This window comes from Lycium ferocissimum, chromosome 8 (genome assembly GCF_029784015.1).
Source record: "Lycium ferocissimum isolate CSIRO_LF1 chromosome 8, AGI_CSIRO_Lferr_CH_V1, whole genome shotgun sequence".
In the NCBI taxonomy this organism is placed as follows: domain Eukaryota; kingdom Viridiplantae; phylum Streptophyta; class Magnoliopsida; order Solanales; family Solanaceae; genus Lycium; species Lycium ferocissimum.
In genome coordinates, this window is record NC_081349.1 from 27,120,498 (window position 1) to 27,147,628 (window position 27,131).

Below are 27,131 nucleotides of genomic sequence, written 5' to 3' on the forward strand. Positions count from 1 at the left end.
TTTTTTTTAAAAAAAAAAAAACTTTAAGCTTTAGTTATACTTAATTAGGTGTAATTAAATGTGAAGTACCCAATTAAAAAATGACACTTGTATAAGTTAATCAAATTTTATGCTTCTCACTCTCCCAAAGATAGTGAAATACACTGCCCTTATCATGTCAGCGCTTAGGGTGGTATTTATTTTGTTTTAAAAAAAATTAGGGGGCTAATAGACCCCCGAAAAGGAAAGGTGAATCGCTGGAACTTCGGGTACAGTTAGGGGGTATTAAATTACACAAAGTATCCAAATAGTTTCATCTTTTCCTACTTAATATATTGTTCAGCTCCAATTTTCTGTGTTCCTTTTTTATTGTTCTTATTGGAGGAGGAGGAGGAGGAGGGAGGGGGACACTCGTATAAGCATGTAAAGGTCTGAAAGAATAGTCAATTATTTAAATTCTTGAAAAAAAAAATTCTTAATACGTTTACATCAGACAAAATTGTTAGGGTTTGTGTTGACTTTCCTACCTTATTTGAATTCTACCATAAATGTGTTTTACTTCAAGAAGATTTTCTTGGTAGAAAAGAACTCTTCCATATATATCTTGGTAGAAAAGAACTCTTCCATATATATCTTGAAGGAAAAGTTTTAGAATTCTATAAATTGAGGATATTTCCTTCATGGAATAACATAATAGCATCCACAATGTAGTTCCTTGGGGTTAAAAGTCTTGTTTAGGGGAGATTATTTTCTCATAATTTTATGCTTTCTTTTATATCAGTTTTCTCATATGTAGGCCAATTGGCCAAACAATATTAAGATATTATACCTTTTTAGTATAGTTTTCTTTGTCGTCTTATTTATCGTCGTTCAAGGTTTGCGGTTATTAGCTTTCGCATGACGCCCTATTATTTTTATCTCGACAAAAATAGTATGACAATTTTCTTAATCTCTTGTAATGGTAGAGTGGCTGGCTTCCATTAAAATAAGCGAATAGTTTGCTTGGACTCTATTAGTGCACCCGTATAAATTTAGGGGATAATTTTTAAATATAAGGCCAAACATGAGGGACTACTTTGGTCTGTTCCTCGTAAAACATAACTTTTTAGACAGAATACCTAAAAAGTTATTCAGATCCCTTTAAACTATACCTGGTCCTAATTACCTTATGTACTTGGTTTTTCTATAATCGTTAATAACCACATAAATTGTTACTCTTTCACGTGCAATAACTGGTCCAGCATCCAAATTACGAACTGTATAAGCTAATGATACCCCTGTTTCTTTAACACCATCCTGAAATTATATATAAAGTTCCACAAATCATAAATCCGTCGAACAAGTAACTCATATAATTTCCATGAGCTTTCAGGAGAATCAAACCTGCAATGCTCTTTGAAAAGGGGCTGCACCACCGTATAGAGGGAGTAAACTTGGGTGTATGTTAACCGTTCTTGCTTGATTGGATTAAAAAGACTAAAGCTCATTCAGATAATTGAGCTTAAGCAGAAAAAAAAAAATCTTTGTAAACTGTAGCATGATGAAAGTAAAAATATGAGACTAATGTGGCCTAAATTATACAATGAAAACTAACGTAAGAAACTAAGAGCCATTCATCAAGTGACGGGGCGGGTCAACCGTTGGGGCAGGGGTATTTTTAGTTAAATGGTTAATTTTGGCTGAATTGGGGATTTCCATCCACTTAAGGGTACATGTGTACACTTTGGCTAACGGAGGGGTATATTTGACTACTTTCGCTAACGGAGGGCAAAGTTGACTAATAAACTAAAGTAGAGGGGTATATTTGACCCTTTTCCCTTTAAAGAATGTGCCTCTTCTTGCAAAAGTTTCGTTTATGGATGATGGTTCTTCTCCGGAGGGTGGAAAATGTGATATTGTCAAGTTTTGTGAGTCATTTTCTGTTGTCGAGCATCTCCACTTGAATCACCATAGTCTCAAGGTAAGTGTACTTCACCCCTCATTGTAATGTATTTTTCTTGTATGTAACATCTTTTGGGACTTTGAGTCATCCTTAATTTCGGCATTTTCTTCCTTAGTTCTTGGCAGCAGGTGGAGTACCAACAAGGCTTCCCTTTGATCATAACTACGTCAAATGTCTTTACATATCTGCTATTTATTTGAACGAATGGGATGTAGTCTCGTCTGCTCTTTGCCTGATTAAAAGTTCCCCATACTTAGAATATATGGAAATTAAGGTTCTGAACCATCTCTTTTCTTATTTAGTGGCTTTCCTGTTTTCATACTTTTTATCGTCTACAACTTAGATCTTTAGATGTTTCTTTATGATGATCCTCTTGCTCTGGGGTGTCTTGAAGTGGAAGATTGTGGGGTGTGACGTTTAGTCACCTCTGGGAAGTTAACCTAGAAGGTGATCTAGCCACAAAGCCTGGGATGCAATTTATCAAGCTTTGTTAGCCAAGTCAATCGGTCAAAAATGCTGCTTGTGCCCTGGATATATTATGGTGATGATCCCTGGCAAGTATCCGAGTCTCCTCCCAAAACAAACAGTTTGTAAATGCATATCGGCGTGCATCACCTAAAGCAGAAGTAGGCTTTGATCCTAGGCCGGCTACCTGAAGCCTTTTCTCAAGATTCTTATATATCTCTATGGAGATTTGATGTTGTTATTGTCCCCTAGCTAGTAACAGGGATATGGACCACCTTTTGTTACTACTCACTATGATTTTTATTATGTTATTTACTTGAATTGCATTTTTCTTTGAATTGCATTTTTCTTTAGTTCATTCTGTTTTTGATGCCATAATGTATTCCAGTTAACCAGATGCACAAATGCAAATTTGGTTTCGTTACTGTTTTGATTAAACTTTGCTGTGTGCTCAGTGATACCACTTAACAGTTACAATCTAACCATTCACCAGGTGTAAGTTATAATGATCCTTTCATTTTAGAGACAATCATAATCTCAAAGTTAAATAATGCTGGAACAAAAGTAGATCATATATCTATGTTGGTGTATAACATCCTTCCACTTTAAATCAGGTCTTGAGTTCAACTCCTGGAAATGGAAAAATAATCTTGATGTGAAATACCTCTTTTAATTGGTCTTTTGCGGTGCGAATTCGGATTAGTGAGAACAATTGATTCCGGATATGGTTAAATAAAAAACCGAAAAAGTGGAAACACGTGCAAGGATTGAAGCCGAAACATCCAGTCATCAGCAAAGAATATTACAAATTTACATGTTAGAATTCAACCGCGACTTGAACTATCGTCTTCCCAATATTTGAATTTTCTAACAAATCATTGACAATCTGTCCTTGTAACGCATTAGACAAAATGTGTATCAGTTGATTAAACTGTTGCTTGAACCATCGTCTTTGTAATCAAGTAAAATCTATAATCTTGAAAATAAGACAAGTTATCTATTACAACATGTAAAAATAACTTAACGACCTAAAATAATAGGTAAAAATTATTTATATAACTTAAACAATTGGTCTCCAACGCCCCATTTTGAAAGTTGACATTGACATATATACCGCTTATATTTAATTTTTTTCTGTTTTGATTCTCACCATTCTCCCAAAAAAAAAAAAAAAAAAAAAATCACTTTTCAAGGTCACTTGATAATCCCTCTATCTTATAATTTGTTGTCATGTTTCTCTTTGTTGGGCTTAATGGTCTAAAGATACTCTTAACATGATGTGATATTGTCACTCTTTGGGTCACGGTTTTCCCAAAGACTCACATTTTCCCAACTTCATAAAGGCCTCACAATGTATTACTTTATTCGCACATTCAACAATCTCCCCCTCAAACTAAGTTACACATGACTCATTACCATAACTCACGGGTCAGAGATTTAACATGTCTGTGTGCCACCCACACCGTCAGAGTATTTACGGTCACCGAAGCCCAAAGGCTGTGTATGCGTCTTCAAAGCTACGGGTAAAGGTTGTAAACCAGCCCATAGATAGGCAAAGGCACTAAGCCGGGCCCCACGCCACACTCCGCCATCTTCATACTCGTTCCGTCAAACCATTGGCTCTGATACCAGTTGTTGGGCTAAAACGATCCAAAGATACTCTTAACATGATGTGATATTGTCCGCTTTGGACCAAGCCCGCACGATTTTCCCCAAAAGGCCTCACATTATTAAGAGTATTCAATTTCTTATAAGTAGCTCTCTTTTCTTTTCAGCTACTAATGTGGTACTTTGTTCGCACCCTCAACACTCTTTTGTACCTTTTAAGAAGTCATAAATATCTTTTTTACTAATCTACACTTTTTTCTTTTCATAAATAAAGCTAAACCAATCATATTGGTATTTGAACAAAGTACTTGCTTGAACTCTTAAAATTAGAAAATTCTATACAATGTATAATGTTTATTTAAAAAAAAATTAATAGCACGGGCAAAATAAGAAGAAATTAATCAATTCTATTTTGATTTTGTAAATGACAAGTATTTAATTTGTGACGAATATTTTTAATAACTTTAACCATTACTATCACTATCCCGTTTTAACTGTCGTTTAGCTCAAAAAATTGTCATTTTAAGAATTCAAGAATCGAGACTAAAGTTGACAATTGCCAACTATACTCTTAACATTATAGAAGCATGCACAATATTTAATAGGAAAAATCAGTCTGCTCATATTTATTACTCCATCTGCTTCAAGTTGTTTGTGTAAGTGTTTTGAGCATTTTGAGGTTAAAGAATGTCTCTTTCCTAATTTGACAACTCTTTAATTTTAACATCTTACATGACATGTTTAAGATTAAAGTCATTTGATACATTATACATATCTTTAGTTTAAGACAAGAAGATTCAAAAATCTTTTTTACTTTCTTAAATTTCATGCACAGTCAAAGTAAAACAAATAAATTAAAAAAAAAGAGTATTTTTTGCCTAATAAGCATGAAAAGACCTAAAGCGACACTTAAAATGAGACAAAAGGAGCACTATGAGATGGAGGGACTATTTCATTACAAGCTTTCTATGTAAAGGCTATTATTATTTCTGACAAATTTGGACAAGTAGAACACGTCTGTTTCTGCTGCAAATTAAACCACTTTTCACATCAGCTAGCTTGCTACCTGAAATAAAATTGAAAAATTAATTGATAAAATTGTAGTGCCTTTTTATCCTTGAAATGAGCTGGTCTTTAATTTTTATCTTTAAAATAGTTTCGTCTTTAGTTTTTGCCCTTTAATAACTGAACTTATGTCAAGTGGGATATAAGTTCTTTAGAAACTGAAGACAAGTCACGATATTATCTGTGGGATATTACAAACTGAAGACATGTCACGATATAATTTGTGGGATATTACGATACGAAAATATAAACACTTGTAGAACTTTTTCTTTCATACTAAACAATGAAAATAACATACCCAGTATAATCCATTAGGTGGGGTCTGGGGAGGGTAGAGTGTACGCAGACTTTACCCCTATTTTAAAAGTTAGAGAGATTGTTTCCGATAGACCTATGGCTCAAGAAAAGATGAGAAAGTAGCATTAGTAAAAGTCAGCAGTAATAAAAGCCAGTAGCAACAGCCAAATATGAAATTTTTGTGTTATGAAGGACATAAATGAAAGAGGAGCACACAAAACAGGGACAAAAGTGCAAAAGACACAAATTAATTTGACAGTATATATATTAGTGCTTATTCTACTCTTGCAAATCTTTGAAGTGCTGTCATTTTTACTAGACATTCTGAGAGGGTTTTTGATTGCTGTCCTCTGTATCTGGTAACTTTTTTTCATCAACTTCAGCCCTTTGATTTTCTTGCAGATTCTTTTCTTTTTTCATGCGTTCTGCTTCACTAGTGAATTTTTCTCTGTTTTTATGTGGTTTTATTACGAGCCAAAGAGAAACACTTGATTTTGTTGTTTTGATTTTCCATTTTTTAAAATAATAAATCTTAATTAATCCTCTAGGTTATTGAAGTATTTATGTATATGTTGTTGCTTGCAGCCTTTTTCTTTTTCTTCTTCAGTTGTAGCTTGTTGAGGTTTCTATGAGAATAAACAGTTCTAGCCATTGATCCCAAATCTCGAAACTGAAAACTAGCTATTGATTGTCCTCATTTGTATCTGGTAAGTTTTTTCAAACTTTATCACTTTCGTGTTGATACAACCTTAGGAGAACCACACCCCAAAAGCTAGTTATTGAGTTGGGAGAGCCCGAAGCTATATAATCCCTACATCAGCTCCCCGTTTAACCAATGGGGGACTCAGGTCTCATTTCTTGCAATAATATCATGACAAATACCACTTTGGAGTGTGGTTCTCCTAAGGTTGTATCAATGGTATTAGAGCCACCCACCGCCCGTCGTGCCTTGAACGGTGACGCCGGTATTGTAGTGTTGGCCCGGGGCTAGAAATGGTCTAGCACACGACCGTCGAGGACTACTGATGCGGGGCGTGGTGGTTTGTAATGATATCATTGCAAGGAATGGGACTTGGGTCCCACATCGGTTAAATGGGGAGCTGATGTGAGGCTTATATAGCCTTGGGCTCTCTCACCTCAATGCATGTTTGTCCCGCGCTGGCATGTTAACCTCGTTGGATTTACATGTTAATCTTTTCTTATTAAGGAATAAATTAGAAATGGAAAGCAAATTGCATAAGAATTTGTCATTGACCATGCCAAATTCTTTTGTGGTGTCAAGACTTTACTGACAACAATAATTAATATTTTTAATAGTATTTGTCATAAAGCTATTCCTCTTCTTTCCATTTTCGATTAGATTATATGTACCACATATTGTCTCACAATTCACAAATCATGAAAGAAATGAGTAAACTCAAACTTTGTTACATGTGAATTGCTCAGATATATAAATTATTAAAAGTATTAAGTCGCAATAAAATCTAGATGCGTTTCTTAATATAAAGCTTCTTGTCACATATCTATGTTTTAAGAACCAATGAGGCATACTATTTGAATTAGCATCAACTCATACACAACAATAAATGACATTCGTTCATGAAAAGAAACTCATAATAATTCAAAAAGATAATTGGAGAACCAAAAGACTATACGAAAGCTAACTATTCACAGATTTTAAGTAAATTCCATATACATGCAAAGAAATTGTGGATAACCTAACTCCTTAAATAGAAATTTTTTTATAGTCAACAATTAAAATTCATGGGAGGAAGATCTCCATGATCATATCTTGAAAACTTTACTTCTAATAATCAAATGGTCGCAATTGTTATAAAAAATAACTAAAATGTTAGAATTGATGGATAAGCCGAAAGACAAATGCACTCCCCTATTCCAAGAATGAAACATCTAAAATGGAGCGCCAATTAATTCCGGTATGGTATGTATTTTCACTGAATGCGGCAACCATGACTAAATCTATCTTCATCCGAAATATTATACTATTAAACAAATATTGTTGACACAAATGATTCAGAAAATGAAATCACGGCAGCACCACCCTCTTTTTCTGAGTAGCGGGACTCATCAATGAATTTCCCCGTTTATCAAATACACCTCTAGTCACCGCGTCACGGGGTGAAAAGCATGGCACAGTGAGATAATTGATATAAGAACTGTTATTTCTATCTAAATAACATGTCATTGCACCAGTTACTAATAGACTCTACTCAGTCTAGTATAGTAGTATGAAGCTTACTCTGTTATAAAATAAACAATATTTGTAACGTTGAGTAAAAAGAAGCCCATAAATCGTAGGCATTACAAAATATTACTTCTACTTCCTAGATTCTATGTATGGGTATACATTTTCTTGATCAATCTGTCCATATCACCAAATATTTGCAAATCTTTGCAGGGATGCCGTTTTTAATTAACTTTCTGAGAACAACAACCAACACAGGAGCAAAGGTGCAGAAGAGGGTTTTTGTAGCTTCCAACTGAGAGATGCCTAAACTTAAAACCAAATCCTGCCGTTGATTGCCGTCATTTGTAATTGTATCTGCATCGCATTGTTTGAACTGAAATCTGGCTGTCTGGTAAGTTTTTTCAACTTCTTCCCTTCGATTTTCCTGCAAATTCTATTCATTTTTCATGTGTTCTGCTTCACTTGTTATTTGCCGTTCATTGTGGATTTTTCTCTGTTTTATGTGGTTTTCAAGAGAGTAGTGATTTTGACCGGTATTACGAGCTAAAGAGAAAAACTTGTTTTTGTTGTTTTTCCATTTTTTTAATAATAAATCTTAAATAAACCCTTAGGTTATTGAAGTCGTTATGTATGTGTTGTTGTTAGCAGCCTTTCTTTTTCTTCTTTCGGTTGTAGCATGTTGAGGTTTCCATGTGAATAACAGTTCTAACGATTGATAACAAATCTCAAAACTGAAACCTATTCATTGATTGTCCTCGATTGTATCTGGTAAGCTTTTTCAACTCATCACTTTCGCACAGATTCTTTTAAGCTACTATGCATATTTAGCTTTCCAAATTTTAGCTGTAAAACTATTACTAGTTTGGATGCCCAATCTTGACATAGCTGTGGAAACAGCCACTGACCTGACCTTGTTTTTCAACCATGCCTAAAATTGGGTACTCTTACTGTTTCAATTTGTTTGTCTTACTTACCTTTTTAGTCCTTTTAAAAAAGAATGTCTCTTTCCTTTTTTGGCAACATATTAATTTCAACTTTCCATACGTTATGTTTAAGACCATAGAATTAAATGACATTTTGATACATTCTACATATCTTTAGTTTAAGACCACGAGATTCAAAAGTCTTATTTACTTTCTTAAACTCCGTGCCAAGTCAAAAGTCAAAACCAGACAAACAAATTGAAACGGAGGGAGTATTATTTTTCTCCTAATCTTGTTGCTATAAATGTGAGTTTCTATTGATGTAATGTGTTATTGCTAGCAGTGGTCTTTTTTTTTTTTTCCTTTTTCAGTTGTTGCATGTTGAGGTTTCTATGTGAATAACAGTTCTATCCTGTTAGGATTTTTTTTCCTTATCTTCATTTTCTTATTTACTTTCTGCAGATTTCAATTGGATAGTATTGTTTCAAGATGTCTCCTAGTGGCCAAAAACGTGCTTGTCAAAGCGTTCCTGTGGATAGACTTAGTATCCTTCCTGATAAAGCAATCGATAATATTCTAATGCGTTTGCCTTTACGAGAAGCTGTAAGGACTAGCATCTTAGCCAAGACTTGGAGATATATATGGTGCAGGCTTCCACAGTTGGAACTTGATGAATCTCTTTGGAACCTGTCACAAAGTTCTGACCCTACTCCTCGATTTAAAGACATTGTCTATCACTTTTTGACCCTTCACGAAGGACCAGTTACTAAGTTTACCCTCTCTATTCCTAATCTTAAGAGCTATCCTAAGCTTGACAACTTGATATATTTTCTCTCTAGAAATGACATTCAACATCTTGTTCTTGAACTTCCTCCGGTCCCGGGTGACAGATACAAGTTGCCTCCTTCAATTTTCACATGTTTGCAGTTGAGGAATTTGACTCTTGAGAGTTGCTTAATACCGCTTCCTCCACCAGCCTTCAAAGGATTTGATAAGTTAATCAGCCTGGAATTATCTTACGTCAAAATTCCTTCTAAGTTTCTCAAAAGTTTAATTTCTAGTTGCCCGCTGCTTGACAAGTTGGTGCTGCGACTAGCAGAAAGTTCATACGTTATTGAAATTAATGCTCCCATGCTGAAATCCTTTCATTTCTTTGGCGATATAAGATGTATCTGTTTGAAAACTATTCCTCGTTTGTCTAAACTTTCACTTTGGTGTTGCGAATATCTTGAGAGGTCGGGAAAGTTTGATATTGCCAAGTTTTTTGAGCCTATTTCTGATCTTGACGATCTCCACTTGGATAACCATTGTGTTGAGGTAAATGTGCTTCATCACTTTATTTGGCATGCATTTTCAATGATTGCACATTTTTTTTGGTTTGAGTCATCCTGATTTTGGTATCATCTTCGTAGTTTTTAGCAAGAGTTGGTGGAGCTGTATCAAAAAGGCTTCCCTTTGATCTTAATTGTGTCAAGCGTCTTTACCTACATTGTTCATATCTGGGTAAATTGGACATCATCTCATGTGCTTTTTGCTTGATTAGAAGCTTCCCGTGTTTGCAATATATGGAAATTAAGGTTTTTGACTTTCCTTTGTCTTTCTTATTTTCATACTACTTTTTATCCTCAATAAGTTTACAGAGATGGGTCTTTGTTAATCTTCCTTAGGTGGTTGATTACAATGATAATAATATTCCAGCACTAGAATGTCTTGAAGTGGAAGCTTTTTCAGATGTCATATTTGATCACCTTAGGGAGGTTAAGCTAAGAAATACTGTGGGCTCAAAGCGTGAGATGCAGCTTATCAAGCTTCTGCTAGCCAAGTCTCCTGTGCTGGTGAAGATGGTAATTGAGGCCTCTTGGTTTGTTAAAACATCTGCAACAATCAAAATACTGAAAGAGCTAACAAAATTTCAGCGTGCATCACCTAGAGCTGAAGTTGTCTATCGATAAGCATCGGATAGTGTCTTCAACTTTGTAATTATAATGCTAAGAGTTTAGAAATGTGTGATTGAAATGAGACTTGCTACAATGAATTGATGTTGTGGTTGTTTATTTCAAACTTCAAATATTTTCATGACTTTCAGGTAAAGCCATGTAATTTCTGAATAGCACTGCCGTGCAATTTTTTTTTTCCTTCCAGTTTTTCACCAAGGTAATTTGATAAAGTATATTTATCTAATAGAGTTTATTCTGTTTTCTATGCCCACATGTGACGTTCCAGTTAATTGACTTCAAAATATTTATTACATTTATGGTCTTTAAAGTCATTTTACATTTTTATGTATTCTTTTTTGCATTCCTTGATATCATATGACAGTAACTTGTCTGACTATTTGTTGGACGAGTTAATACTGGTGACGCCAATTTTAATTTCTTTCATTTTGATCTAATGGATTTGGAGTAGATTGAGGTTAATAATATCTTCGAATTGACTTATGCTGTCTCCAGAGCAATTAGATCAAAGTGAAAGAGATTAAAATTGGGGTAAGTTGTATTAACGTGTCCAACGAATAGTCAGACAAAAGATTGAGGTTGATAGTATTTTCGATCTGACTTTTGTTGTGAGTCATTCCACATTTTAGTAGGCCTGGCATTGAGCCGAGCTTGGTCGAACTTGCTGCAGTTCTGAGCAGGGCCGGAGCTAGGTAGGCTCCAGGGGGTTCCCCCTCGGCAAAAAATTACAGTATATATATAAGATTAAAATTATTTTTTAATGCATATATAATAAATGTTGAACCCCCTTGGCTTCTACGTATATTTACTTCTTCACATTTTTGAACCCCCTAGGTGAAAATCTTGGCCGCCAATCGGTTCTCGAGCAGGTGACTTTGAGTTGGAGCAAAGCTCAATTATGTTGCTAGCAAAACCCGAGCCAGTTCCATTTGAGATTTGCTACAGTATGAGACTATGAGTCATACTGTAGGCGAATCAAGTCGAGTCATAGTCTGTCTTTTTCAACGTTTTGTTTCAGTGCATATGTTACACCTTTTAAAAACTTCTTCGTGGCCGAGTAATTTGGAACTTGGAATGCCTGCAAGTATTCGTTTTCATAGTCAATTTGGCAAATAATCAATTCCATAAAAATGACTTCATGCGCGGCAACACCAACTATGAAAAATCCACTGATCAACATGTGATGCGTCAACAGAAACAGTTATGTACCATTCTAACCGGACAGATTTGCAATACTTTGCCACCAATATATTCCATTGTTCTTTTTACACTCGATGAGAAGATTTGTTTTTTCCTGCAATATAAACTAAAAAGAAGGGGATATTTCCTATCGCTATTTGTGAAGTCATTGTGAAATTATGTAGTAAATAGGAGCATGAAAAATACTACTACCATATAAAACCGATTTATAATGTTACTGAAAATTCAATACAAATCTAATGCAAGTGTTGAAAGTTTTAAAAATAGGGTCCCTCCGTGCCAACTTAAGTGCACAATTTGGTATGAAGACATTCATTAAGCTAAAATGGAAATTTAGTATACTTTAGATGAGAATGGATCTCAAATTACTTCTTTGTAGAGGTGTCAAATGGGCGGGTTGGGTTGAATTTGGGTGGGTCAAAATAAGCTGAGTTAATAACATTTTTTTGCGCGGATTGCCCTTCTTTTGGGTTGGTCTTTAAATTTTGTCTCTCATATTTATGGTCTTTAATTATGCCCTCATATTCCGGTCTTTTAATTTTTGCCCTTTGTGTTGCAACCTGAGCGTTCACGTAGAAATCATGAGGTTCTGGGTTCGAACCCCCGCTCAAGCATAAATTAAAAAAAAATTTCAAGGCAAGATTTGTGGGCTCCGGACCGGCATACACTTGTTAAGGAACTACCAAAGTTATACGACCCCGCATAATTTATGAAATCGAGAGATTCGGTATAACTTTGGTAATTCCCGGCGGTCCGGTATAATTTTGCATCAGTTAACAAGTTTTCTATATATGGACAAACTTTTAATGCACAAGTAAATCATAACAAACCAATAAAGAATGTGGATGTTATTCTAACTAAATGTATCTTAATGCATATTTAAAATTTTCAAATGTACGCCTCGTTAGTATTTGCCTTACGGGTTGTGCAAATTGACACATCCTACGATGCACCGGTAGATAAAATATAAAAACAATAATATGAGCATACTTTGCTCTCAATGTATGACCGTTTCTTTGCCTTTTGTTAAGTTCAATTTGGTTGCCAATATGTGAGGTTTCTATAAAGTCTATGTTCAAGGAAAAGTTATAGGGCATAATTTTATGATTAACTACACGATAAGGCGTATTGCGAATTAATTTTTTTAACTACTTTCATTAAAAGTTTGGGTTCGAACCCGAATCTCGTGAAGGAATTTTCGAGGCCGGGATCCGCAAGAGTGCCAAGGCCCGTAAAAATTAAAGTAACCGATCAATGTTGTACGGCATAGCGAAATTTAAACTCGCCTTGCGAACTTTAAAAATTTGATCAAGCGGGGGTTCGAACTTGGAACTCCAGTTATTGACCCGCTCAAAAGTTAATTAAAGACCAAAATAGGAATTGCCCCTCAAAAGTTAATTGATCAAAATAGGTTAGAATGGCTAGGACTAGGCGAATTAATTCAAAGCTTGTGGGTTCGAGATTCTAATTCATTCAAGTTAGTGGTTCTATATTAATAACTTATACATATTCAATGAATTTTTCAAGACAAATACAGGCTTTTAGACCAAAGTTACTGGGTTCGGCCGAACCCCCAAATACTATGCTAGCTCCGCCCCTAGCTAGAATGCAAGTCATAATTCAACCCACCCAATTTTTACTAACTTCGAATTGCTTTATTTGTTCTTTTATAATATTTTAGTACCTTATTTTTTTTTAATATTTGATAATTATGATTAATATTTAATTATATATGAGAAATATAATATAATATTAATAAAGACTGTCCAACTTGGAATTGGAAAAGAAAGTCCTTCAAGGACCTTGCGCAGCCGTCACGTATCCAGTTCTAAATTGGATGAACTTTATGGAAAGTCCAAAAAGGCTTGGCCTTGAGATTCGAAATTTCAACGAAAATTTCCTAGTTTAATTTTTGAATTAAACTCCTGCCTCAAGTAAATCGACACCTTAACTTAATAGAACAAAAGGTTCATAGGTAATGTTACATAAAGGGTGATGGAAAAGTTCATAGCAAGTTTATTATGAGAAAAACACTATGAAAGAGTGTTAGTATCAAAAGAGAAGATATCATTGACAAAGAAAATTATTTTCTTGTTCTGTTTATTGTGATTTGATATTTTTTGAGAAAAGATCCTCATAATATTGTTGATCCAATTTGTTTGTGAGTTTCATTAATCAAGAAGTTGATAGTAAAGATCGGTCTTGGTGTGGATACAAATAGAGTCTTCATACTATCGAAGAACTTTTGAATTACGACTCTTGTTACCAGGTTTGTCTTATGAACATTGTGCAAGCCTACATAATCTTGCCAAAGTTGTACTGCCGATCTTGTGTTTGAAATATGACAAATATTGGTTTTATTTTTTCTCCTACTCTTGAAACAGTGGCGGAGCCAGGAATAAACGGAGCGGACTAAAAAGGAAAAAAAAATGTATAGATATATAAATCATATTTGCCCTATATATATATATGTATACTTTTTCATCAAAGGGGGTTCAATTAAACAATTAAACCCCTCTGCCTCCGCCTTGGCTGTAAATGTGAGTTTCTGAAGCTTATTATATTGAGTTTTCTTTTTTGAATAACATTTAAAATAGTCACCTAGATTGATGATGTATTATTGCGGGCAGCTTTTTCTTTTTCTGCTTTCAGTTTGGATATTTCTTATCTTCACATTCTTGCTTACTTTGTGCAGATTTTAATTGGCGATTCTTGTTTCACAATGCTTCCTAATGGCAAAAAACATGTTTGTCAAAGTGTACCTCTGGATGTACTTAGTAGCTTTCCAGAGAATGTAATCGATGATATTCTTATATGTTTGCCTTTACGAGATGCTGTGAGGACAAGCATCTTATCCACAAAATGGAGATATAAATGGTGTAGAATTCCTCATTTGAAACTCGATCAAACACTTTGGGGAACAACAAAGGACTTGATACCTCTTACAATCAAATTTACTGACATTATTTATCATCTTTTGACCTCTCATGCGGGACCAATTTCAAAGTTTATCCTCTCCATTCATGATCTTGGAGATTGTCCTAAGATTGACAAGTTGATATATTACCTCTCTAAGAATGGCATTCAACATCTTGATCTTACATTCTCCTATTATAACCAATACAAATTGCCTTCTTCAGTTTTCACATGTTTGCAATTGATGCATCTGTCTCTCCAATATTGTTCAATACAACTTACTCCTCGAGCCTTCAAAGGATTTGATAGGTTAATTAGCCTGGAATTATGTAGCATCACAATTTCATCCAAATTCCTTGAAAGTTTAATATCTAATTGCCCCTTGCTTGATCAGTTGGGGCTGAATCATAATGTTTACTCCGATGTCATTGAAATTAATGCTCCCATGCTGCGAGCCTTTGACTTCGCCGAAGCTGAAGGATCTATATGTTTAAAAAGTGTCCCTCATCTTGCAAAACTTTCACTTTGTCATAAAAATTATCATGTGGGGACAAGAAATTGCTTTGAGTCTTTCTATTATCTTGAACATCTCGAATTGATAGGCCATAGTCTCAAGGTAAATGTGCTTTATCACTCCATTCAGCATTTTCATATATGGAATATGTTTTGGGCTTTGAGTAATTTTGTTTTTCTTCCTAGTTCTTGGTTGCAGCAGCACGTGAAGTACCAACAAGGCTTCCCTTTGATCTTAACTGTCTCAAGCGTCTTTGCTTAGATGATATTTATCTAGGTGAATTGGACGTGGTGTTGTGTGTTCTTTGCTTGATTAGAAGCTTCAAATATTTACAATATTTGGAAATCCAGGTTCTTAATCATTTGAATCTTTCCTTTCATATTTTTTTTTAAATCCTCACTAAGTTTCGAGAGTTGGGTTGTTGATTATCTTTCGTAGATGCTTGATGAAGATGATGATATTCCAGCACTACGATGCCTTGAATTGGAAGATTTCGCAGATGTGACATTTAGTCACCTTAGGAAAGTTAAGCTAAGATGTACTACAGGCTCAGACCCTGAGATGCAACTTATCAAGCTTTTGTTGGCCAAATCTCCCATGCTAGAGACGTTGCTAATCTTTCCCTTGTTAGATTATGATCATGCTGGTGAAACAATCAAAAACAAAATCCCTGTTTTGCTAAATTCGTTTCGGCGTGCATCACCTGAAGTAGAAGTTGTTTATGCTTTTTGCTGACTAATTTGTTTTGCTATGAATTTGTTATTACGACACTAAGGGATGTTACATTTAGTGCATGTTCTTGACTGATCTATGAAATGAGACTTGCGAAATGAATTAATTTGTGTGGTTGTTTCTTTCAAGTTATGTTTTTGGTTACTCTGCGTGTGTGCTCGCACATCAATTTGAATCAAATTCATGTTCTAGTTAAATTGTAGTAAGTCGACACCTCTTGCACAAAATCCTACTAGGATTGAAGCTCAAAGTGTTCCTTCATGAGCAATGCTCTCAATGTTCTCTTTTTATTGAGGAGCAATGCATGATGAATTTAAGTCTGCATAAACATAGTAGAATATCCTGTTTTCTGTCAACTTTTGGATTAACTCCTTCCGATCTCTTTATTTCAATGCGGTTTTATTGTCATAGAATGTAACTAACTTCCCAAGTCTGGAACCATTGTGTCATGATTAGTTCGAAAATTCAAGTATGGAAAAGCTGATTTTTAATGTGCTCTTATTACTTGAAGAAAATGTCAACAGATACAGAACAGTTGTGTAGCATATAAAAGCATTTCAGGGAACAGTTGCAGTTATAATATATACTAAGCATCCAATAATTAAGGTTCATAAAAAAGGCAGTTTTGAAATACTACAAAATTTTAGGGAAAGACTTTATCATTCAAACCCCTTTACTAATATCAAGAGTCTCTTTCCTGGGTTCTTGAAAGGACATTTTGTTGAACTTTCTATCTGTTCTTTTCCATAAAATATACTTCTGTAGTATGTAACAAATCAATGCTGGAATACTTGAAAAAAGGCACATGAACTATATATCATGAGTGTATGTAAGATTCTCAATGAACTGTCACATCAACGCAAAAAAATTATCTTCTTCTATTTCTACTGTCAATTCGTATATTCCTATTTATGTAACAATGCAAGGATAAGATTGAAGCAGCAAAACTAGAGTGGCTGTAAGTTTTTGTTTTCATAGTAAAAGAGTAAGGTCGTCTATCGGTGTTTTAATAGGCATTTTTGAGTGAGTCCCGGGAGGGACGTAAAAAAACACACTGGGGATTGTCGCAAGGGCAATTCGCAGAATTGCCCTTCTTTTGGGGTGGTCTTTAAATTTTGCCCCTCATATTTGAAATGTTTAAATTTTACACCGCCCATTTAACAACCCATAGGTTCTGAGGTTCGAACCACGCGCGGTCAAAATTTTTAAAAAAAAATTCGCAAGGCAGTTTAAATTTCGCTATGCCGCCAACATACAACTTTTTGAAGGAATTACCAAAGTTATCAGGACCCCGCATCTTATCGATAGGCGAGACTTGGCATAATGTATGGGTCCGTATAACTTTTGATAATTCCTTCACAAAGTTATGCTTGGTCCATAAAAGTTTGCCATTAAAGTATGCCTTTAGGCGCCATAAGCTTTTGTGAAGGAATTATCAAAGTTATCACGGGTCCTAACGAAGTAAATATTTGAGTGATAAAGTCATAGCATGTTTTGTTACCGATTATCCCGGAGAAGAAAGTGGTTCAAAAATATTCATCATTCTTGTGGAAGCTTGCTAGGTGTATCACGTGGAGGACCTAAAGTTTCGACATTGTGGATAGCATTAGGTGTAGTAGACCATCTATAGCTAACTTACTTACACAGGTATTGTCTTGGCTTTATCTAAGATTTACTTCTTGACGGGAATAAACATGCTCTTGTCTTTGGGTGGAAATCGTCGAATCTTGGTGCAAATGCAATTCATGATGAGGTTGTCAATGCGTGGCGGATGTGTTAATATTGTTAAGTTTGGATTAATTTATTTTAATTAGGATGGGCATGTAGTTAAAAATTATGTAGTGACTTTTCTTGAATACTTATGCCTTATGGGCGGACTTGGCATAAGTATGTCGAATTAAGGGCATAACTTTGATATTTCCTTCACAAAGTTATGCCGGTGGGGGCATACTTTTAATGGGCAAACTTTTATCAGGACCGGCATAACTTTGTGAAGGAATTATCAAAGTTATGCGGGACCGTATGCCAAGTCTTGCCCCACAAGGCTTAAGTATGCGGGTCCGGCATAACTTTGGTAATTCCTTAACAAAAGTATGCAGGGTCCCGGCATACTTGAAATTTAAACTACCATGCGAATTTTTTTAAAATTTTGACGCGTGAGGTTGAACACTGGAACCTATGGGTGTTTGAAGGGCAAATTTTAAAGATTTCAAATACGAGGGGCAAAATTTAAAGACCACCCCAAAAGAAGGGCACTCCGCGCAAAAAAATGTTGTCGCAAGGCATAAGCCCCATTGTTCTGGGCGTGCGCTTAGGTGTTGGGCTAGATTTTGTTTTGGGGTGTAAGCCCAAAAAACCGAAATAGAAGACTCGGACCTTTTTGACTAGTGATTTTGCTTCCATATATTAGTTTCTAATTTAAGAGTCCGTCTTTTGCAGACTACCTACATAAAAGACATTAGCTGTAATCGAATTCACTACAATATGTAACTTTTATTTTGAAATTTCATCACCTAGCACGATAACTACCAAGTGACCTGAATGTGAATAGTACTAACATCTCTGAGGAAGAAACTGCAGCAGACAAAGACAGTATGAGCTCCATAAGAGACACGAGATTAAATGAATCACACACGCACATATTGAATAATTTCTTTAAAAAAGTTTGCATAGCAGTACTAGGCAGAAGACGAACTACTAAATTCATGCTAGTTTCAGATCACCATATCTCTCTACCTTATAGGCATAAAGTTGTCGAGAAAAAGTACTTTTAGCTCAGGTTCTTAATATGGCTGCTTATCCAAGTTATATACAACTTACTTCAGGTGATGCCCGCTGAAATTTTGTTTGCTTAGTCAGTATGTTTATTGTTGTATCAAGAGAGTCATCTTCTAGCCATGACTCAATTAACATTCTCACTAGTATCGCAGAATTGGCTGACAAAAGCTTGATAAGCTGCGTCTCAGGCTTTGTTTCCTAAATGTGTCCTAGCTTAACTTCCCTGTGGTGATCAAATGTTACATCTGTGAAATGTTCCACTTCTAGAGCAGGATCTTCATCATCATCATCATTGTCATGGTTGTTGTTGTTGTTGTTGTTGTTGTTGTTTTTGTTGTCGTTGTTGTCATCACCATTATCATCATCATCATCATCATCAGTAGTCTAAGATTGGATTAACAAGAAACAAATGTCCGCATTTATTGAGGATATAAGGTCTATGAAAGTGAGTAAATAAGAAAGAGAACCTGAATTTCCAAATATTGTAGAAATGGGAAGCTTCTTATCATGCAAAGAGCACATGAGACCAAATCAATTTTTTCCAGGCAAATATCAGGAAGATAAAGATGTTTGACACATTTAATTAGATCAAAGGGAAGCCTCATTGGTACTTCACTTGCTCTGGCAGCCAAGAACTCTTAAATCATTGTCACGTAGGAGAAATCGTATTGAAAGTATTATAGCAATAACATTTTAAACTCCACCAATAAGAGATGCTTTTATTGAAATTAGTACAAGTTAGCGAGGAAGCAAAAACTAAAAATAAAGCTAATTGTTTAGTAACATACGAACTTGAAAATTTTGAGTTTTTATCGGGTATGACTATTTCTCCCTCTGTTTCAAATTGTTTGTCTTACTTTCCTTTTTAGTCTATTTAAAAAAGAATGTCTCTTTCCCTTTTTGGCAACTCATTAATTTCAACTTTCCATATGGCGTGTTTAAGACCACAGGATTAAATGACATTTTAGTACATTCTACATATCTTTAGTTTAAGACCTCAAGATTCAAAAGTCTTCTTTACTTTCTTAAACTCCGTGCCGAGTCAAATCAGACAAACAAATTGAAACGGAGGGAGTAATATTTTTCTCCTAATCTTGTTGTTATAAATGTGAGTTTCTAAAGTATACTACAAAGTGAAAGAAAGAAGGATTGTTTTCTCCTTTTTTTTAAAAAAAAAAAAAAAAAATCTGAATAATCTCCTAGATTATTGAACTATTGAAATTCTATGTTGCTCGGACTCTTCGAAAATATTGACAGGTGCGCGTCGGATTCTCCAAAGTAGTACATTTTTTAAGAATCCGACATCGGTGCAGCAACATTTTTAAAGAGTCTGAGCAACATAGCTATTGATGTAGTGTGTTATTGTTAGCAGTGGTCTTTTTTCCTTTTTATTATTATTATTATTTTTTTTTTCATTTCAGTTGCTGTACGTTGATGTTTCTATGTGAATAACAGTTCTATCTTGCTAGGATTTTTTTTCCTATCTTCATATTCTTATTTACTTTATGCAGATTTCAATTGGAAATTATTGTTTCAAGATGTCTCCTAGTGGTCAAAAACGTGCTTGTCGAAGTGTTCCTCTGGATATACTCAGTATCCTTCCTGATAAAGCAATCGATAACATTCTAATGCGTTTGCCTTTTCCGAGAAGCTGTAAGGACTAGCATCTTAGCTAAGACTTGTAGATATATAAGGTGCAGGCTTCCACAGTTGGAACTTGATGAATCTCTTTGGAACCTTTCACAAAGTTCTGACCGTACTCCTAGATTTAAAGACATTGTTTATCACCTTTTGACCCTTCACGAAGGACCAGTTACTAAGTTTACCCTCTCCATTCCTAATCTTAAGAGCTATCCTAAGATTGACAACCTGATGTATTTTCTCTCTAGAAATGACATTCAACATCTTGTTCTTGAACTTCAGGTCCAGGCTGACAAATACAATTTGCCTTCTTCAATTTTCACATGTTTGCAGTTGAGGAATTTGACTCTTCAGAATTGCTTAATGTCGCTTCCTCCACCATCCTTCAAAGGATTTGATAAATTAATCAGCCTGGAATTATCTTACGTCAAAATTCCTTCAAAATTTCTCAAAAGTTTAATTTCTAGTTGCCCTTTGCTTGACAAGTTGGTGCTGGGAATATCAGAAAGTTCATGTGTTACTGAAATTAATGCTCCCATGCTGAAATACTTTGATTTCACTGCCGATATAAGTTGTATCTGTTTGAAAACTATTCCTCGTTTGTCTAAACTTTCACTTCGGTGTTGTGAATATCGTGAGAGGCCGGGAAAGTTTGATATTGCCAAGTTTTTTGAGCCTATTTCTGGTCTTGACGATCTCCACTTGGATAACCATTTTGTCGAGGTAAATGTGCTTCATCCATTTATTTGGTATGCATTTTCAATAATTCAACATCTTTTTGGTTTGAGTCATCCTGATTTTGGCATCATCTTCCTAGATTTTAGCAAGAGCAGGTGGAGCTGTATCAAAAAGGCTTCCCTTTACCTACATTGTTCGTATCTATATAAATTGGACATCATCTCATGTGCTCTTTGCTTGATTAGAAGCTTCCCATGTTTGCAATATATGGAAATTCAGGTTTTTGACTTTCCTTTGTCTTTCTTATTTCCATAATACATTTTATCCTCAATAAGTTTACAGAGATGGGTCTTTGTTAATCTTCCTTAGGTGGTTGATTACATTGATAATAATAATCCAGCACGAGAATGTCTTGAAGTGGAAGCTTTTTCAGATATCATATTTGATCACCTTAGGGAAGTTCTGCTAATAGATATAATGGGCTCAAAGCGTGAGATGCAGCTTATCAAGCTTATGTTAGCCAAGTCTCCTGTTCTAGTGAGAATGATAATTGACGCCTCTTGGTGTCTTGAAGAATCTGCAACAATCAAAATACAGAGGGAGCCAACAAAATTTCAGCGTGCATCACGTAAAGCTGAAGTTGTTGTATCCTCTCACTTCTTCAATCAAGTCATCATCTTTGGGTAAAATGTTTTTGATGTTGATGTTAATGAATATATAGAAGTGAATGCTGATGCAGTAGTTGAAATGATAACTTATCAATAACTAACGGACCAAAAGTGCTATGAACTCTATAATGAAATATAATTGAAAGATTCATTTTTGCAAAGAAAGAAAAAATCATTTATGCATATCTGAGCTGCTTTAGTTACATCCTCCCACAATTAAATAATGATATGATGACGAAAAATAACTTAATAAGAAAATAAAAATACAAAATAAATGAGATAAACCCTCTACGATCCCTTTTAAACTTACCTTTCATTCTTTATTTAGAAAGACTTTTAGTACTATTATTTTTGGTATCTCCATAATTAAGTGAATATCGATTTCCAGCGCGAAAGCAAATTAATCGGAGACAAAGCGAATACCGAGTGAGAATTTTTTTAAAATTACGTTGAATATTTAAAATGTTATGTACTCTTTCGAAGAAGGTCATTCTCATTCCCCCATTAATTTTTAAGCCGCAAGAAAGTGTTACAACAATTGAAAGGTTAACAAATATTTAAGACCAGTTTAACCTAAATTTTTTTTGACTCAATGTGGATATCGGACACCGAGTAACTAGTAAAAAAAAAAAGGAACCAATTTCGTTGTTGTGGAAGGAATGAGAAACAACTAGGCAGAATATGTCTTGCTGCACCTTGATAGCCTGTTTGACAAAACTTCTAAAATTAGTTTATTTTGAAAAACGCTTATTTAAAAAAAAAAAAAATTTTAGTGCGAAGTATTTTGTGTTTGGACAATTGTTTAAAAAACATTTTTAAGCAGCAATTAAAAAGTTTGGCCAAAATTATTTTTCTCCAAAAGTGCTTATTTTTCTCAAAAAGTGTTTATTTTAAATAATGACGTGTTTGGCCAAGTTTTTGGAGAAAATAAGTGTTTTTTGGGAGAAGCAGAAGTTGTTTTCATAAACTAAAAAAGTACCTTTTCTCTAGAAGCACTTTTTTAAAAGTATTTTTGAGAAAAATATACTTAGAATCACTTTTAAAAACTTGATCAAACACTAATTCTTTGCTCAAAAGTGTTTTTAAAATTAATTAATCAAACATAAACTATTTCCCATCAAAATTACTTTTTAAAAAAACAATTTTGTAGAGGGATTACAACGTGGAGATTCGAAAGTTCATATAACCAACTAATAGACCTCTGTGGGCTATAAACTTGTACTCGATTTTAAATGTAATAATTACAATTAAACAAACCCTAATTAATTATAACCACCTTAATTATCTGGTAACCACCTTAATTCATTAAGCCTCAATTTTCTCTCTTTCTCCGTCACTTTTATGCAATGAGTTTCCTCACATTGTCTTTCTAAATCAAATTGTACGATTTTCTCTCCCTCCCTCTCTACATAATTTCTTTCTTTTATTATGTTAAACCATTTTCCTATGTCTTCCAATAATATTTCTCTAAGAAAATTTGTAAATTTCTTTGAGTTTTTATCTTTCTAGTTTTTGTTATTCTAAGTACAAGTTTGTCAGATTTATAGTTTCTTATGGGAAAACTTATAGAAATCTTCTGTTCAATAAAGCATGAGAGGCATGTCCATTGAACTTCTTGTTGTTAATTGTAATAAAGCACAAGAAATGCTATGAAAATTAATTAAGCCAAGTTTTTTATACAACTTCATCCTAGTTACTCCCTCCGTCCAAAGATACTTGTCACTTTTCCCTTTCCGAGAGTTAATTACCTCTGTGCCAAAATATTTTCAGGTTTTGCTTTCTGAGAGTTAATTAGACTAATTCTCACATTTGAGTGTTGAGTAAAAAAAAATTCAACGTCATACCTTCGATCGGTTCTACAACTTTCTCACTTGTTCTTGTCCTTGATTTGTTAATCGCTGTTGGTTGGGCTTTCCCTACCTTTTAGGTATGTATTTTCAGTTATTGAATGGAAATGAGAGTTTTGAGTAATAAAGCTACTAAACTGATCTTGTGTTTGAACTATGGGCCAAATATCCTCAAGTCTCAGGTTCAAATTCTAGCGGAGGCTAAAACATGGGGTGTTCTTTTTTATCTTTGTCAACAGTATTACCCGATACCTGTATTGGCCGGAGATAACAGGTACCTTGTGCAACTGGTATTTCCGTATTACAATCTTGTTTTCTGTAAATGTGAGTTTCTAAAGCTTGAAGGAGAGTCTTGGCGTAATTGGTAAAGTTGGTGTAATGTGACCAGGAGATCAGGAGTTTGAGCTATGGAAACAGTCTCTTGCAGAAATCCAAGATAAGCCTGTCTACAATAGACTCTTGTGAACCGGCTCTTCCCCGGACCCCGTGCATAGCTGGAGCTTAGTGAATCAGGCTGCCCATTTTTTGAGTTTCTAAAGCTTAGTATGAGCAAAAGAAATAAATTTGTTGTTTTTCTTTTCCCTTTTGAATAATAAATCTTAATAATCTAGGAGATTGTATGCTTGTACTGTGTTATTGCTAGCAGTCTTTTCTTTTCCTTCTTTCAGTTGTAGCATGTTGACGTTACTTTTCTGTCCTGATTAATTTGGACATTCCTTGCTTCATATTCTTGTTTACTTTCTGCAGATTTTTCTTGGAGATTTATTGTTTCTCAATGTCTACTAGGGGTGAAAAGAGTGGTTGTCAAACTGCACCTCTAGATATACTTTGTAGCCTTCCCGAGAACGTAATCGAAGATATCCTTTTGCGTTTGCCTTTACGAGAAGCTATGCGGACAAGCGTCTTATCAAAAAAAAAAAAAATGGAGGTATAATTGGTGCAAACTTCCAGAATTGACGCTTGATCTAACAAATTTGATATCAATGAAGGACTCAATACCCCCTATGTTCAAATGAACTAACATTATCTACCACCCTTTAACCCTTCATACCGGACCAAATTACTAAGTTTGACCTCTCCTTTAGTTCTAATTTGATGCCTTGTCCTACCATTGACAACTTTATATATTTTCTCTCTAGAAATGGCATTCAACATCTTGTTCTTAAACTTTCTAGCAGAGGTGACCCTTACAAATTACCTACTTCACTTTTCACATGTTTTCAATTGAGGCGTCTGACTCTCCAATACTGTTCAATAATTCCTCCACCAGCCTTCAAAGGATCCGATCAGTTAATTGGCCTGGAATTATGTCGCGTCACAGTTACATCCAAATTTCTTGAAAGTTTAACCTCTCATTGTGTGTTACTCGAGCAGTTGGTGTTGGACATCTCAGATTTAAGTGGCGTCATTGAAATTAATGCTCCCAGGCTGAGGTGCTTCAAATTCGCAGGTGAAATAAGTTCCCTCTATTTAAAGTATATCCCTCTTGTGATAGAAGTTTCACTTGCGGATATGGAATGTTATGAGGGCCCACGAATTTGAGTCTGTTCCTTCTCTCGAGCATCTCAAGTTGAATCACGGCATTTTGATGGTAAATCTACTTTCAACACTTACTTTTTATGCAAATTTTCATAGTAGAAGTAGAAGTTGTTTATAATTGTCAAGGTGATTAGTTTGCATCGTTATGAATTTGTTATTACAATGGTAAGGAATTTTACATTTAATGGATGTTTTTGGCTGATGAATTGTGACATGAATTATTATGTGGTTGCCTATTTCAAAGAGTTGCTCTGTGTTAATCCTCACCTTGGTCATATGCCTATGGCAAACTTGTAGCCTTTTCTTAAGAATTTTATGTCTGCGGCAGTGATATGAATTTTTCCTTTATTATTATTCACTATGATTTTTAATATTTATGTTTTTCAAAGTAGTATAGTTTACTTTACTTTTATCAAATAAAGTAAGAAATACTTTTTTTTGATAAGGAGTAAGAGATACTTACATGTCATTAAACTAAATTAAGTATTTTATTAATCATTTTATGCACAATGTAAATTAGCTTTCAGATCTTACTCTTTTCTAACCACAATGCACAACGGTCTCTAAACTGAGTGCTTCACATGCAGCCTTCTCCAAAGCCATTAAATTAAAAAGGAGAATTTAATTGCTGCGGCCAACAAATGATCAGCTAGTCACTATCATGTATCAAGGAATACATCCCCAAAAACAAGTAATACCCCACTAGGGTCAGGTGCGCGTACACTCTACCCTCCCAGACTCACTTTGGGGGATTTCACTAGGTATGTTGTTATTGTTTGTTGTTGTTGTACAAAAGAAGTAATACTCCCTCCATCCCAATTTACATGACATTGATTGACTGGACATGAGCATCAAGAAAAAAAAAAAAAAAAAAAAGGCTTTTGAAACTTGTGCTTGAAAACAACCAGAGATATTTATGGCTACCCATTAAGTGTAAAATGAGACAACTTCTATTTGAGGTGGTGCACGCCAAAATCTTGATACAACAGCGAGCATTTGGATAGTTAATAGATTTTTTTGATACAGTTAACAAATTTTTTGACTTGGCCACTAAGTACAATTCTATGTATATATGTATCTTGAGAAGTGGAGGTTGACTGACTTGGTACAATATGATTCTTTCTGTTAGGTTGACAATGGAACTGTTTAATTGCTTGTCAAAGACAGAAAACGAAGTGAGTGAAGCTCTAAATATGATTCGAACAGTGAAGTCAAGGAATTTCAAGGGGACAGGACGGAAATGTACTTAATAAAAGTCATCCTTGTCCATTGTCCTAAACTTGTGAAGATGGTCATTGAACAGATCGAGGAAGGCATAATACATAAATAGGCCCTCAAACTTGGCCTCATTTTTTATGTATGCGTCCAACTTTAGGTGTGCACAAGTAGGCATATCAAAATCCAAAAAGATGGAGTGAGCCTTTCTCCTGGTTGTGCATAAAGTCTTCAGCTATTAGGCAGTATTTTGTAGTTTTCAAATCTTCAGTAAGTACGTTTTTAATGAAATCATACTGAAACATTACTAGTAGGGGATAGATCAAATGTCCATTGCTCTCTCACAAAAGTAGCATACTTGTATCAAGTTGATCATAAACGGTTTTCGGAGACTAAGGAATAATCGAAGGAATTAGCAAAGATATACTGCAGAATCCTTCAATTACCACGAAAAGCCATACATTTAAGTGATCAAACATAAAGGTGCCAGACAGGTTTCTCAACCCGAAAACAAATAAAACTCCTGAAAATGTCTAAATAGCAACTTGAGTGCATCATTAGTTCAAGGCATATATGTTAATATTTTTTGGATATAGCTACTAGAATCGTTTCTTTAGCATTAGCATAACACATGTTCAAACTAGAATATAAAAGTTTGTGGAGCATCTCAACTTCAGCAGAAGTAGTACTCTATACCTGCTCAGATTGCTTTGGGGAGTACTTCTCCATCAGCCTAGCCAGGTCGAGGTCAAATTTCTTCTCCAGTGCCATCGCCTCATCCCAAAGTTTGCGTTTTCTCTCTTCATGAGCTCTTATCAGACTTTCCTTCTCTTCCATAAATGCTTTCATTTCTTTAACCCGGAGTTTGATAAATTTCTCAAATTCCCCGACAAAAACCTCACAGCGTAACAGCGGCACTCGGTGCAATTTGTCCCAAACTACCCTTTTTTGAAAATTTCA

At 34.9% G+C, this 27,131-nt stretch overlaps 2 protein-coding genes across 3 annotated transcripts; both read left to right on the top strand.

Annotated features, from left to right (window-relative positions):
• Positions 1-5,682: 5,682 nt before the first annotated feature.
• Positions 5,683-10,696, top strand: LOC132067768 (F-box/FBD/LRR-repeat protein At1g13570-like). 2 transcript variants are annotated; one of them, XM_059461086.1, is made up of 6 exons: positions 5,684-5,715; positions 5,964-6,063; positions 7,776-7,956; positions 8,951-9,805; positions 9,901-10,065; positions 10,156-10,696. In XM_059461086.1, exons 4-6 carry the CDS (start codon positions 8,978-8,980, stop codon positions 10,438-10,440), a joined length of 1,278 nt encoding a protein of 425 aa, XP_059317069.1. In that variant the 5' UTR covers positions 5,684-5,715; positions 5,964-6,063; positions 7,776-7,956; positions 8,951-8,977; the 3' UTR covers positions 10,441-10,696. The 2 variants fall into 2 exon arrangements, with proteins under 2 accessions (XP_059317070.1, XP_059317069.1); XM_059461087.1 differs by lacking the exon at positions 5,964-6,063 and having other exon boundaries at positions 5,683-5,715.
• A 3,643-nt stretch (positions 10,697-14,339) lies between these two features.
• LOC132066773 (F-box/FBD/LRR-repeat protein At1g13570-like) lies at positions 14,340-15,911 on the top strand. The gene has a single exon (XM_059459986.1). The coding sequence runs from the start codon at positions 14,366-14,368 to the stop codon at positions 15,332-15,334; it is 969 nt and encodes a 322-aa protein (XP_059315969.1). The 5' UTR covers positions 14,340-14,365; the 3' UTR covers positions 15,335-15,911.
• The last annotated feature ends 11,220 nt before the right edge of the window (positions 15,912-27,131 follow it).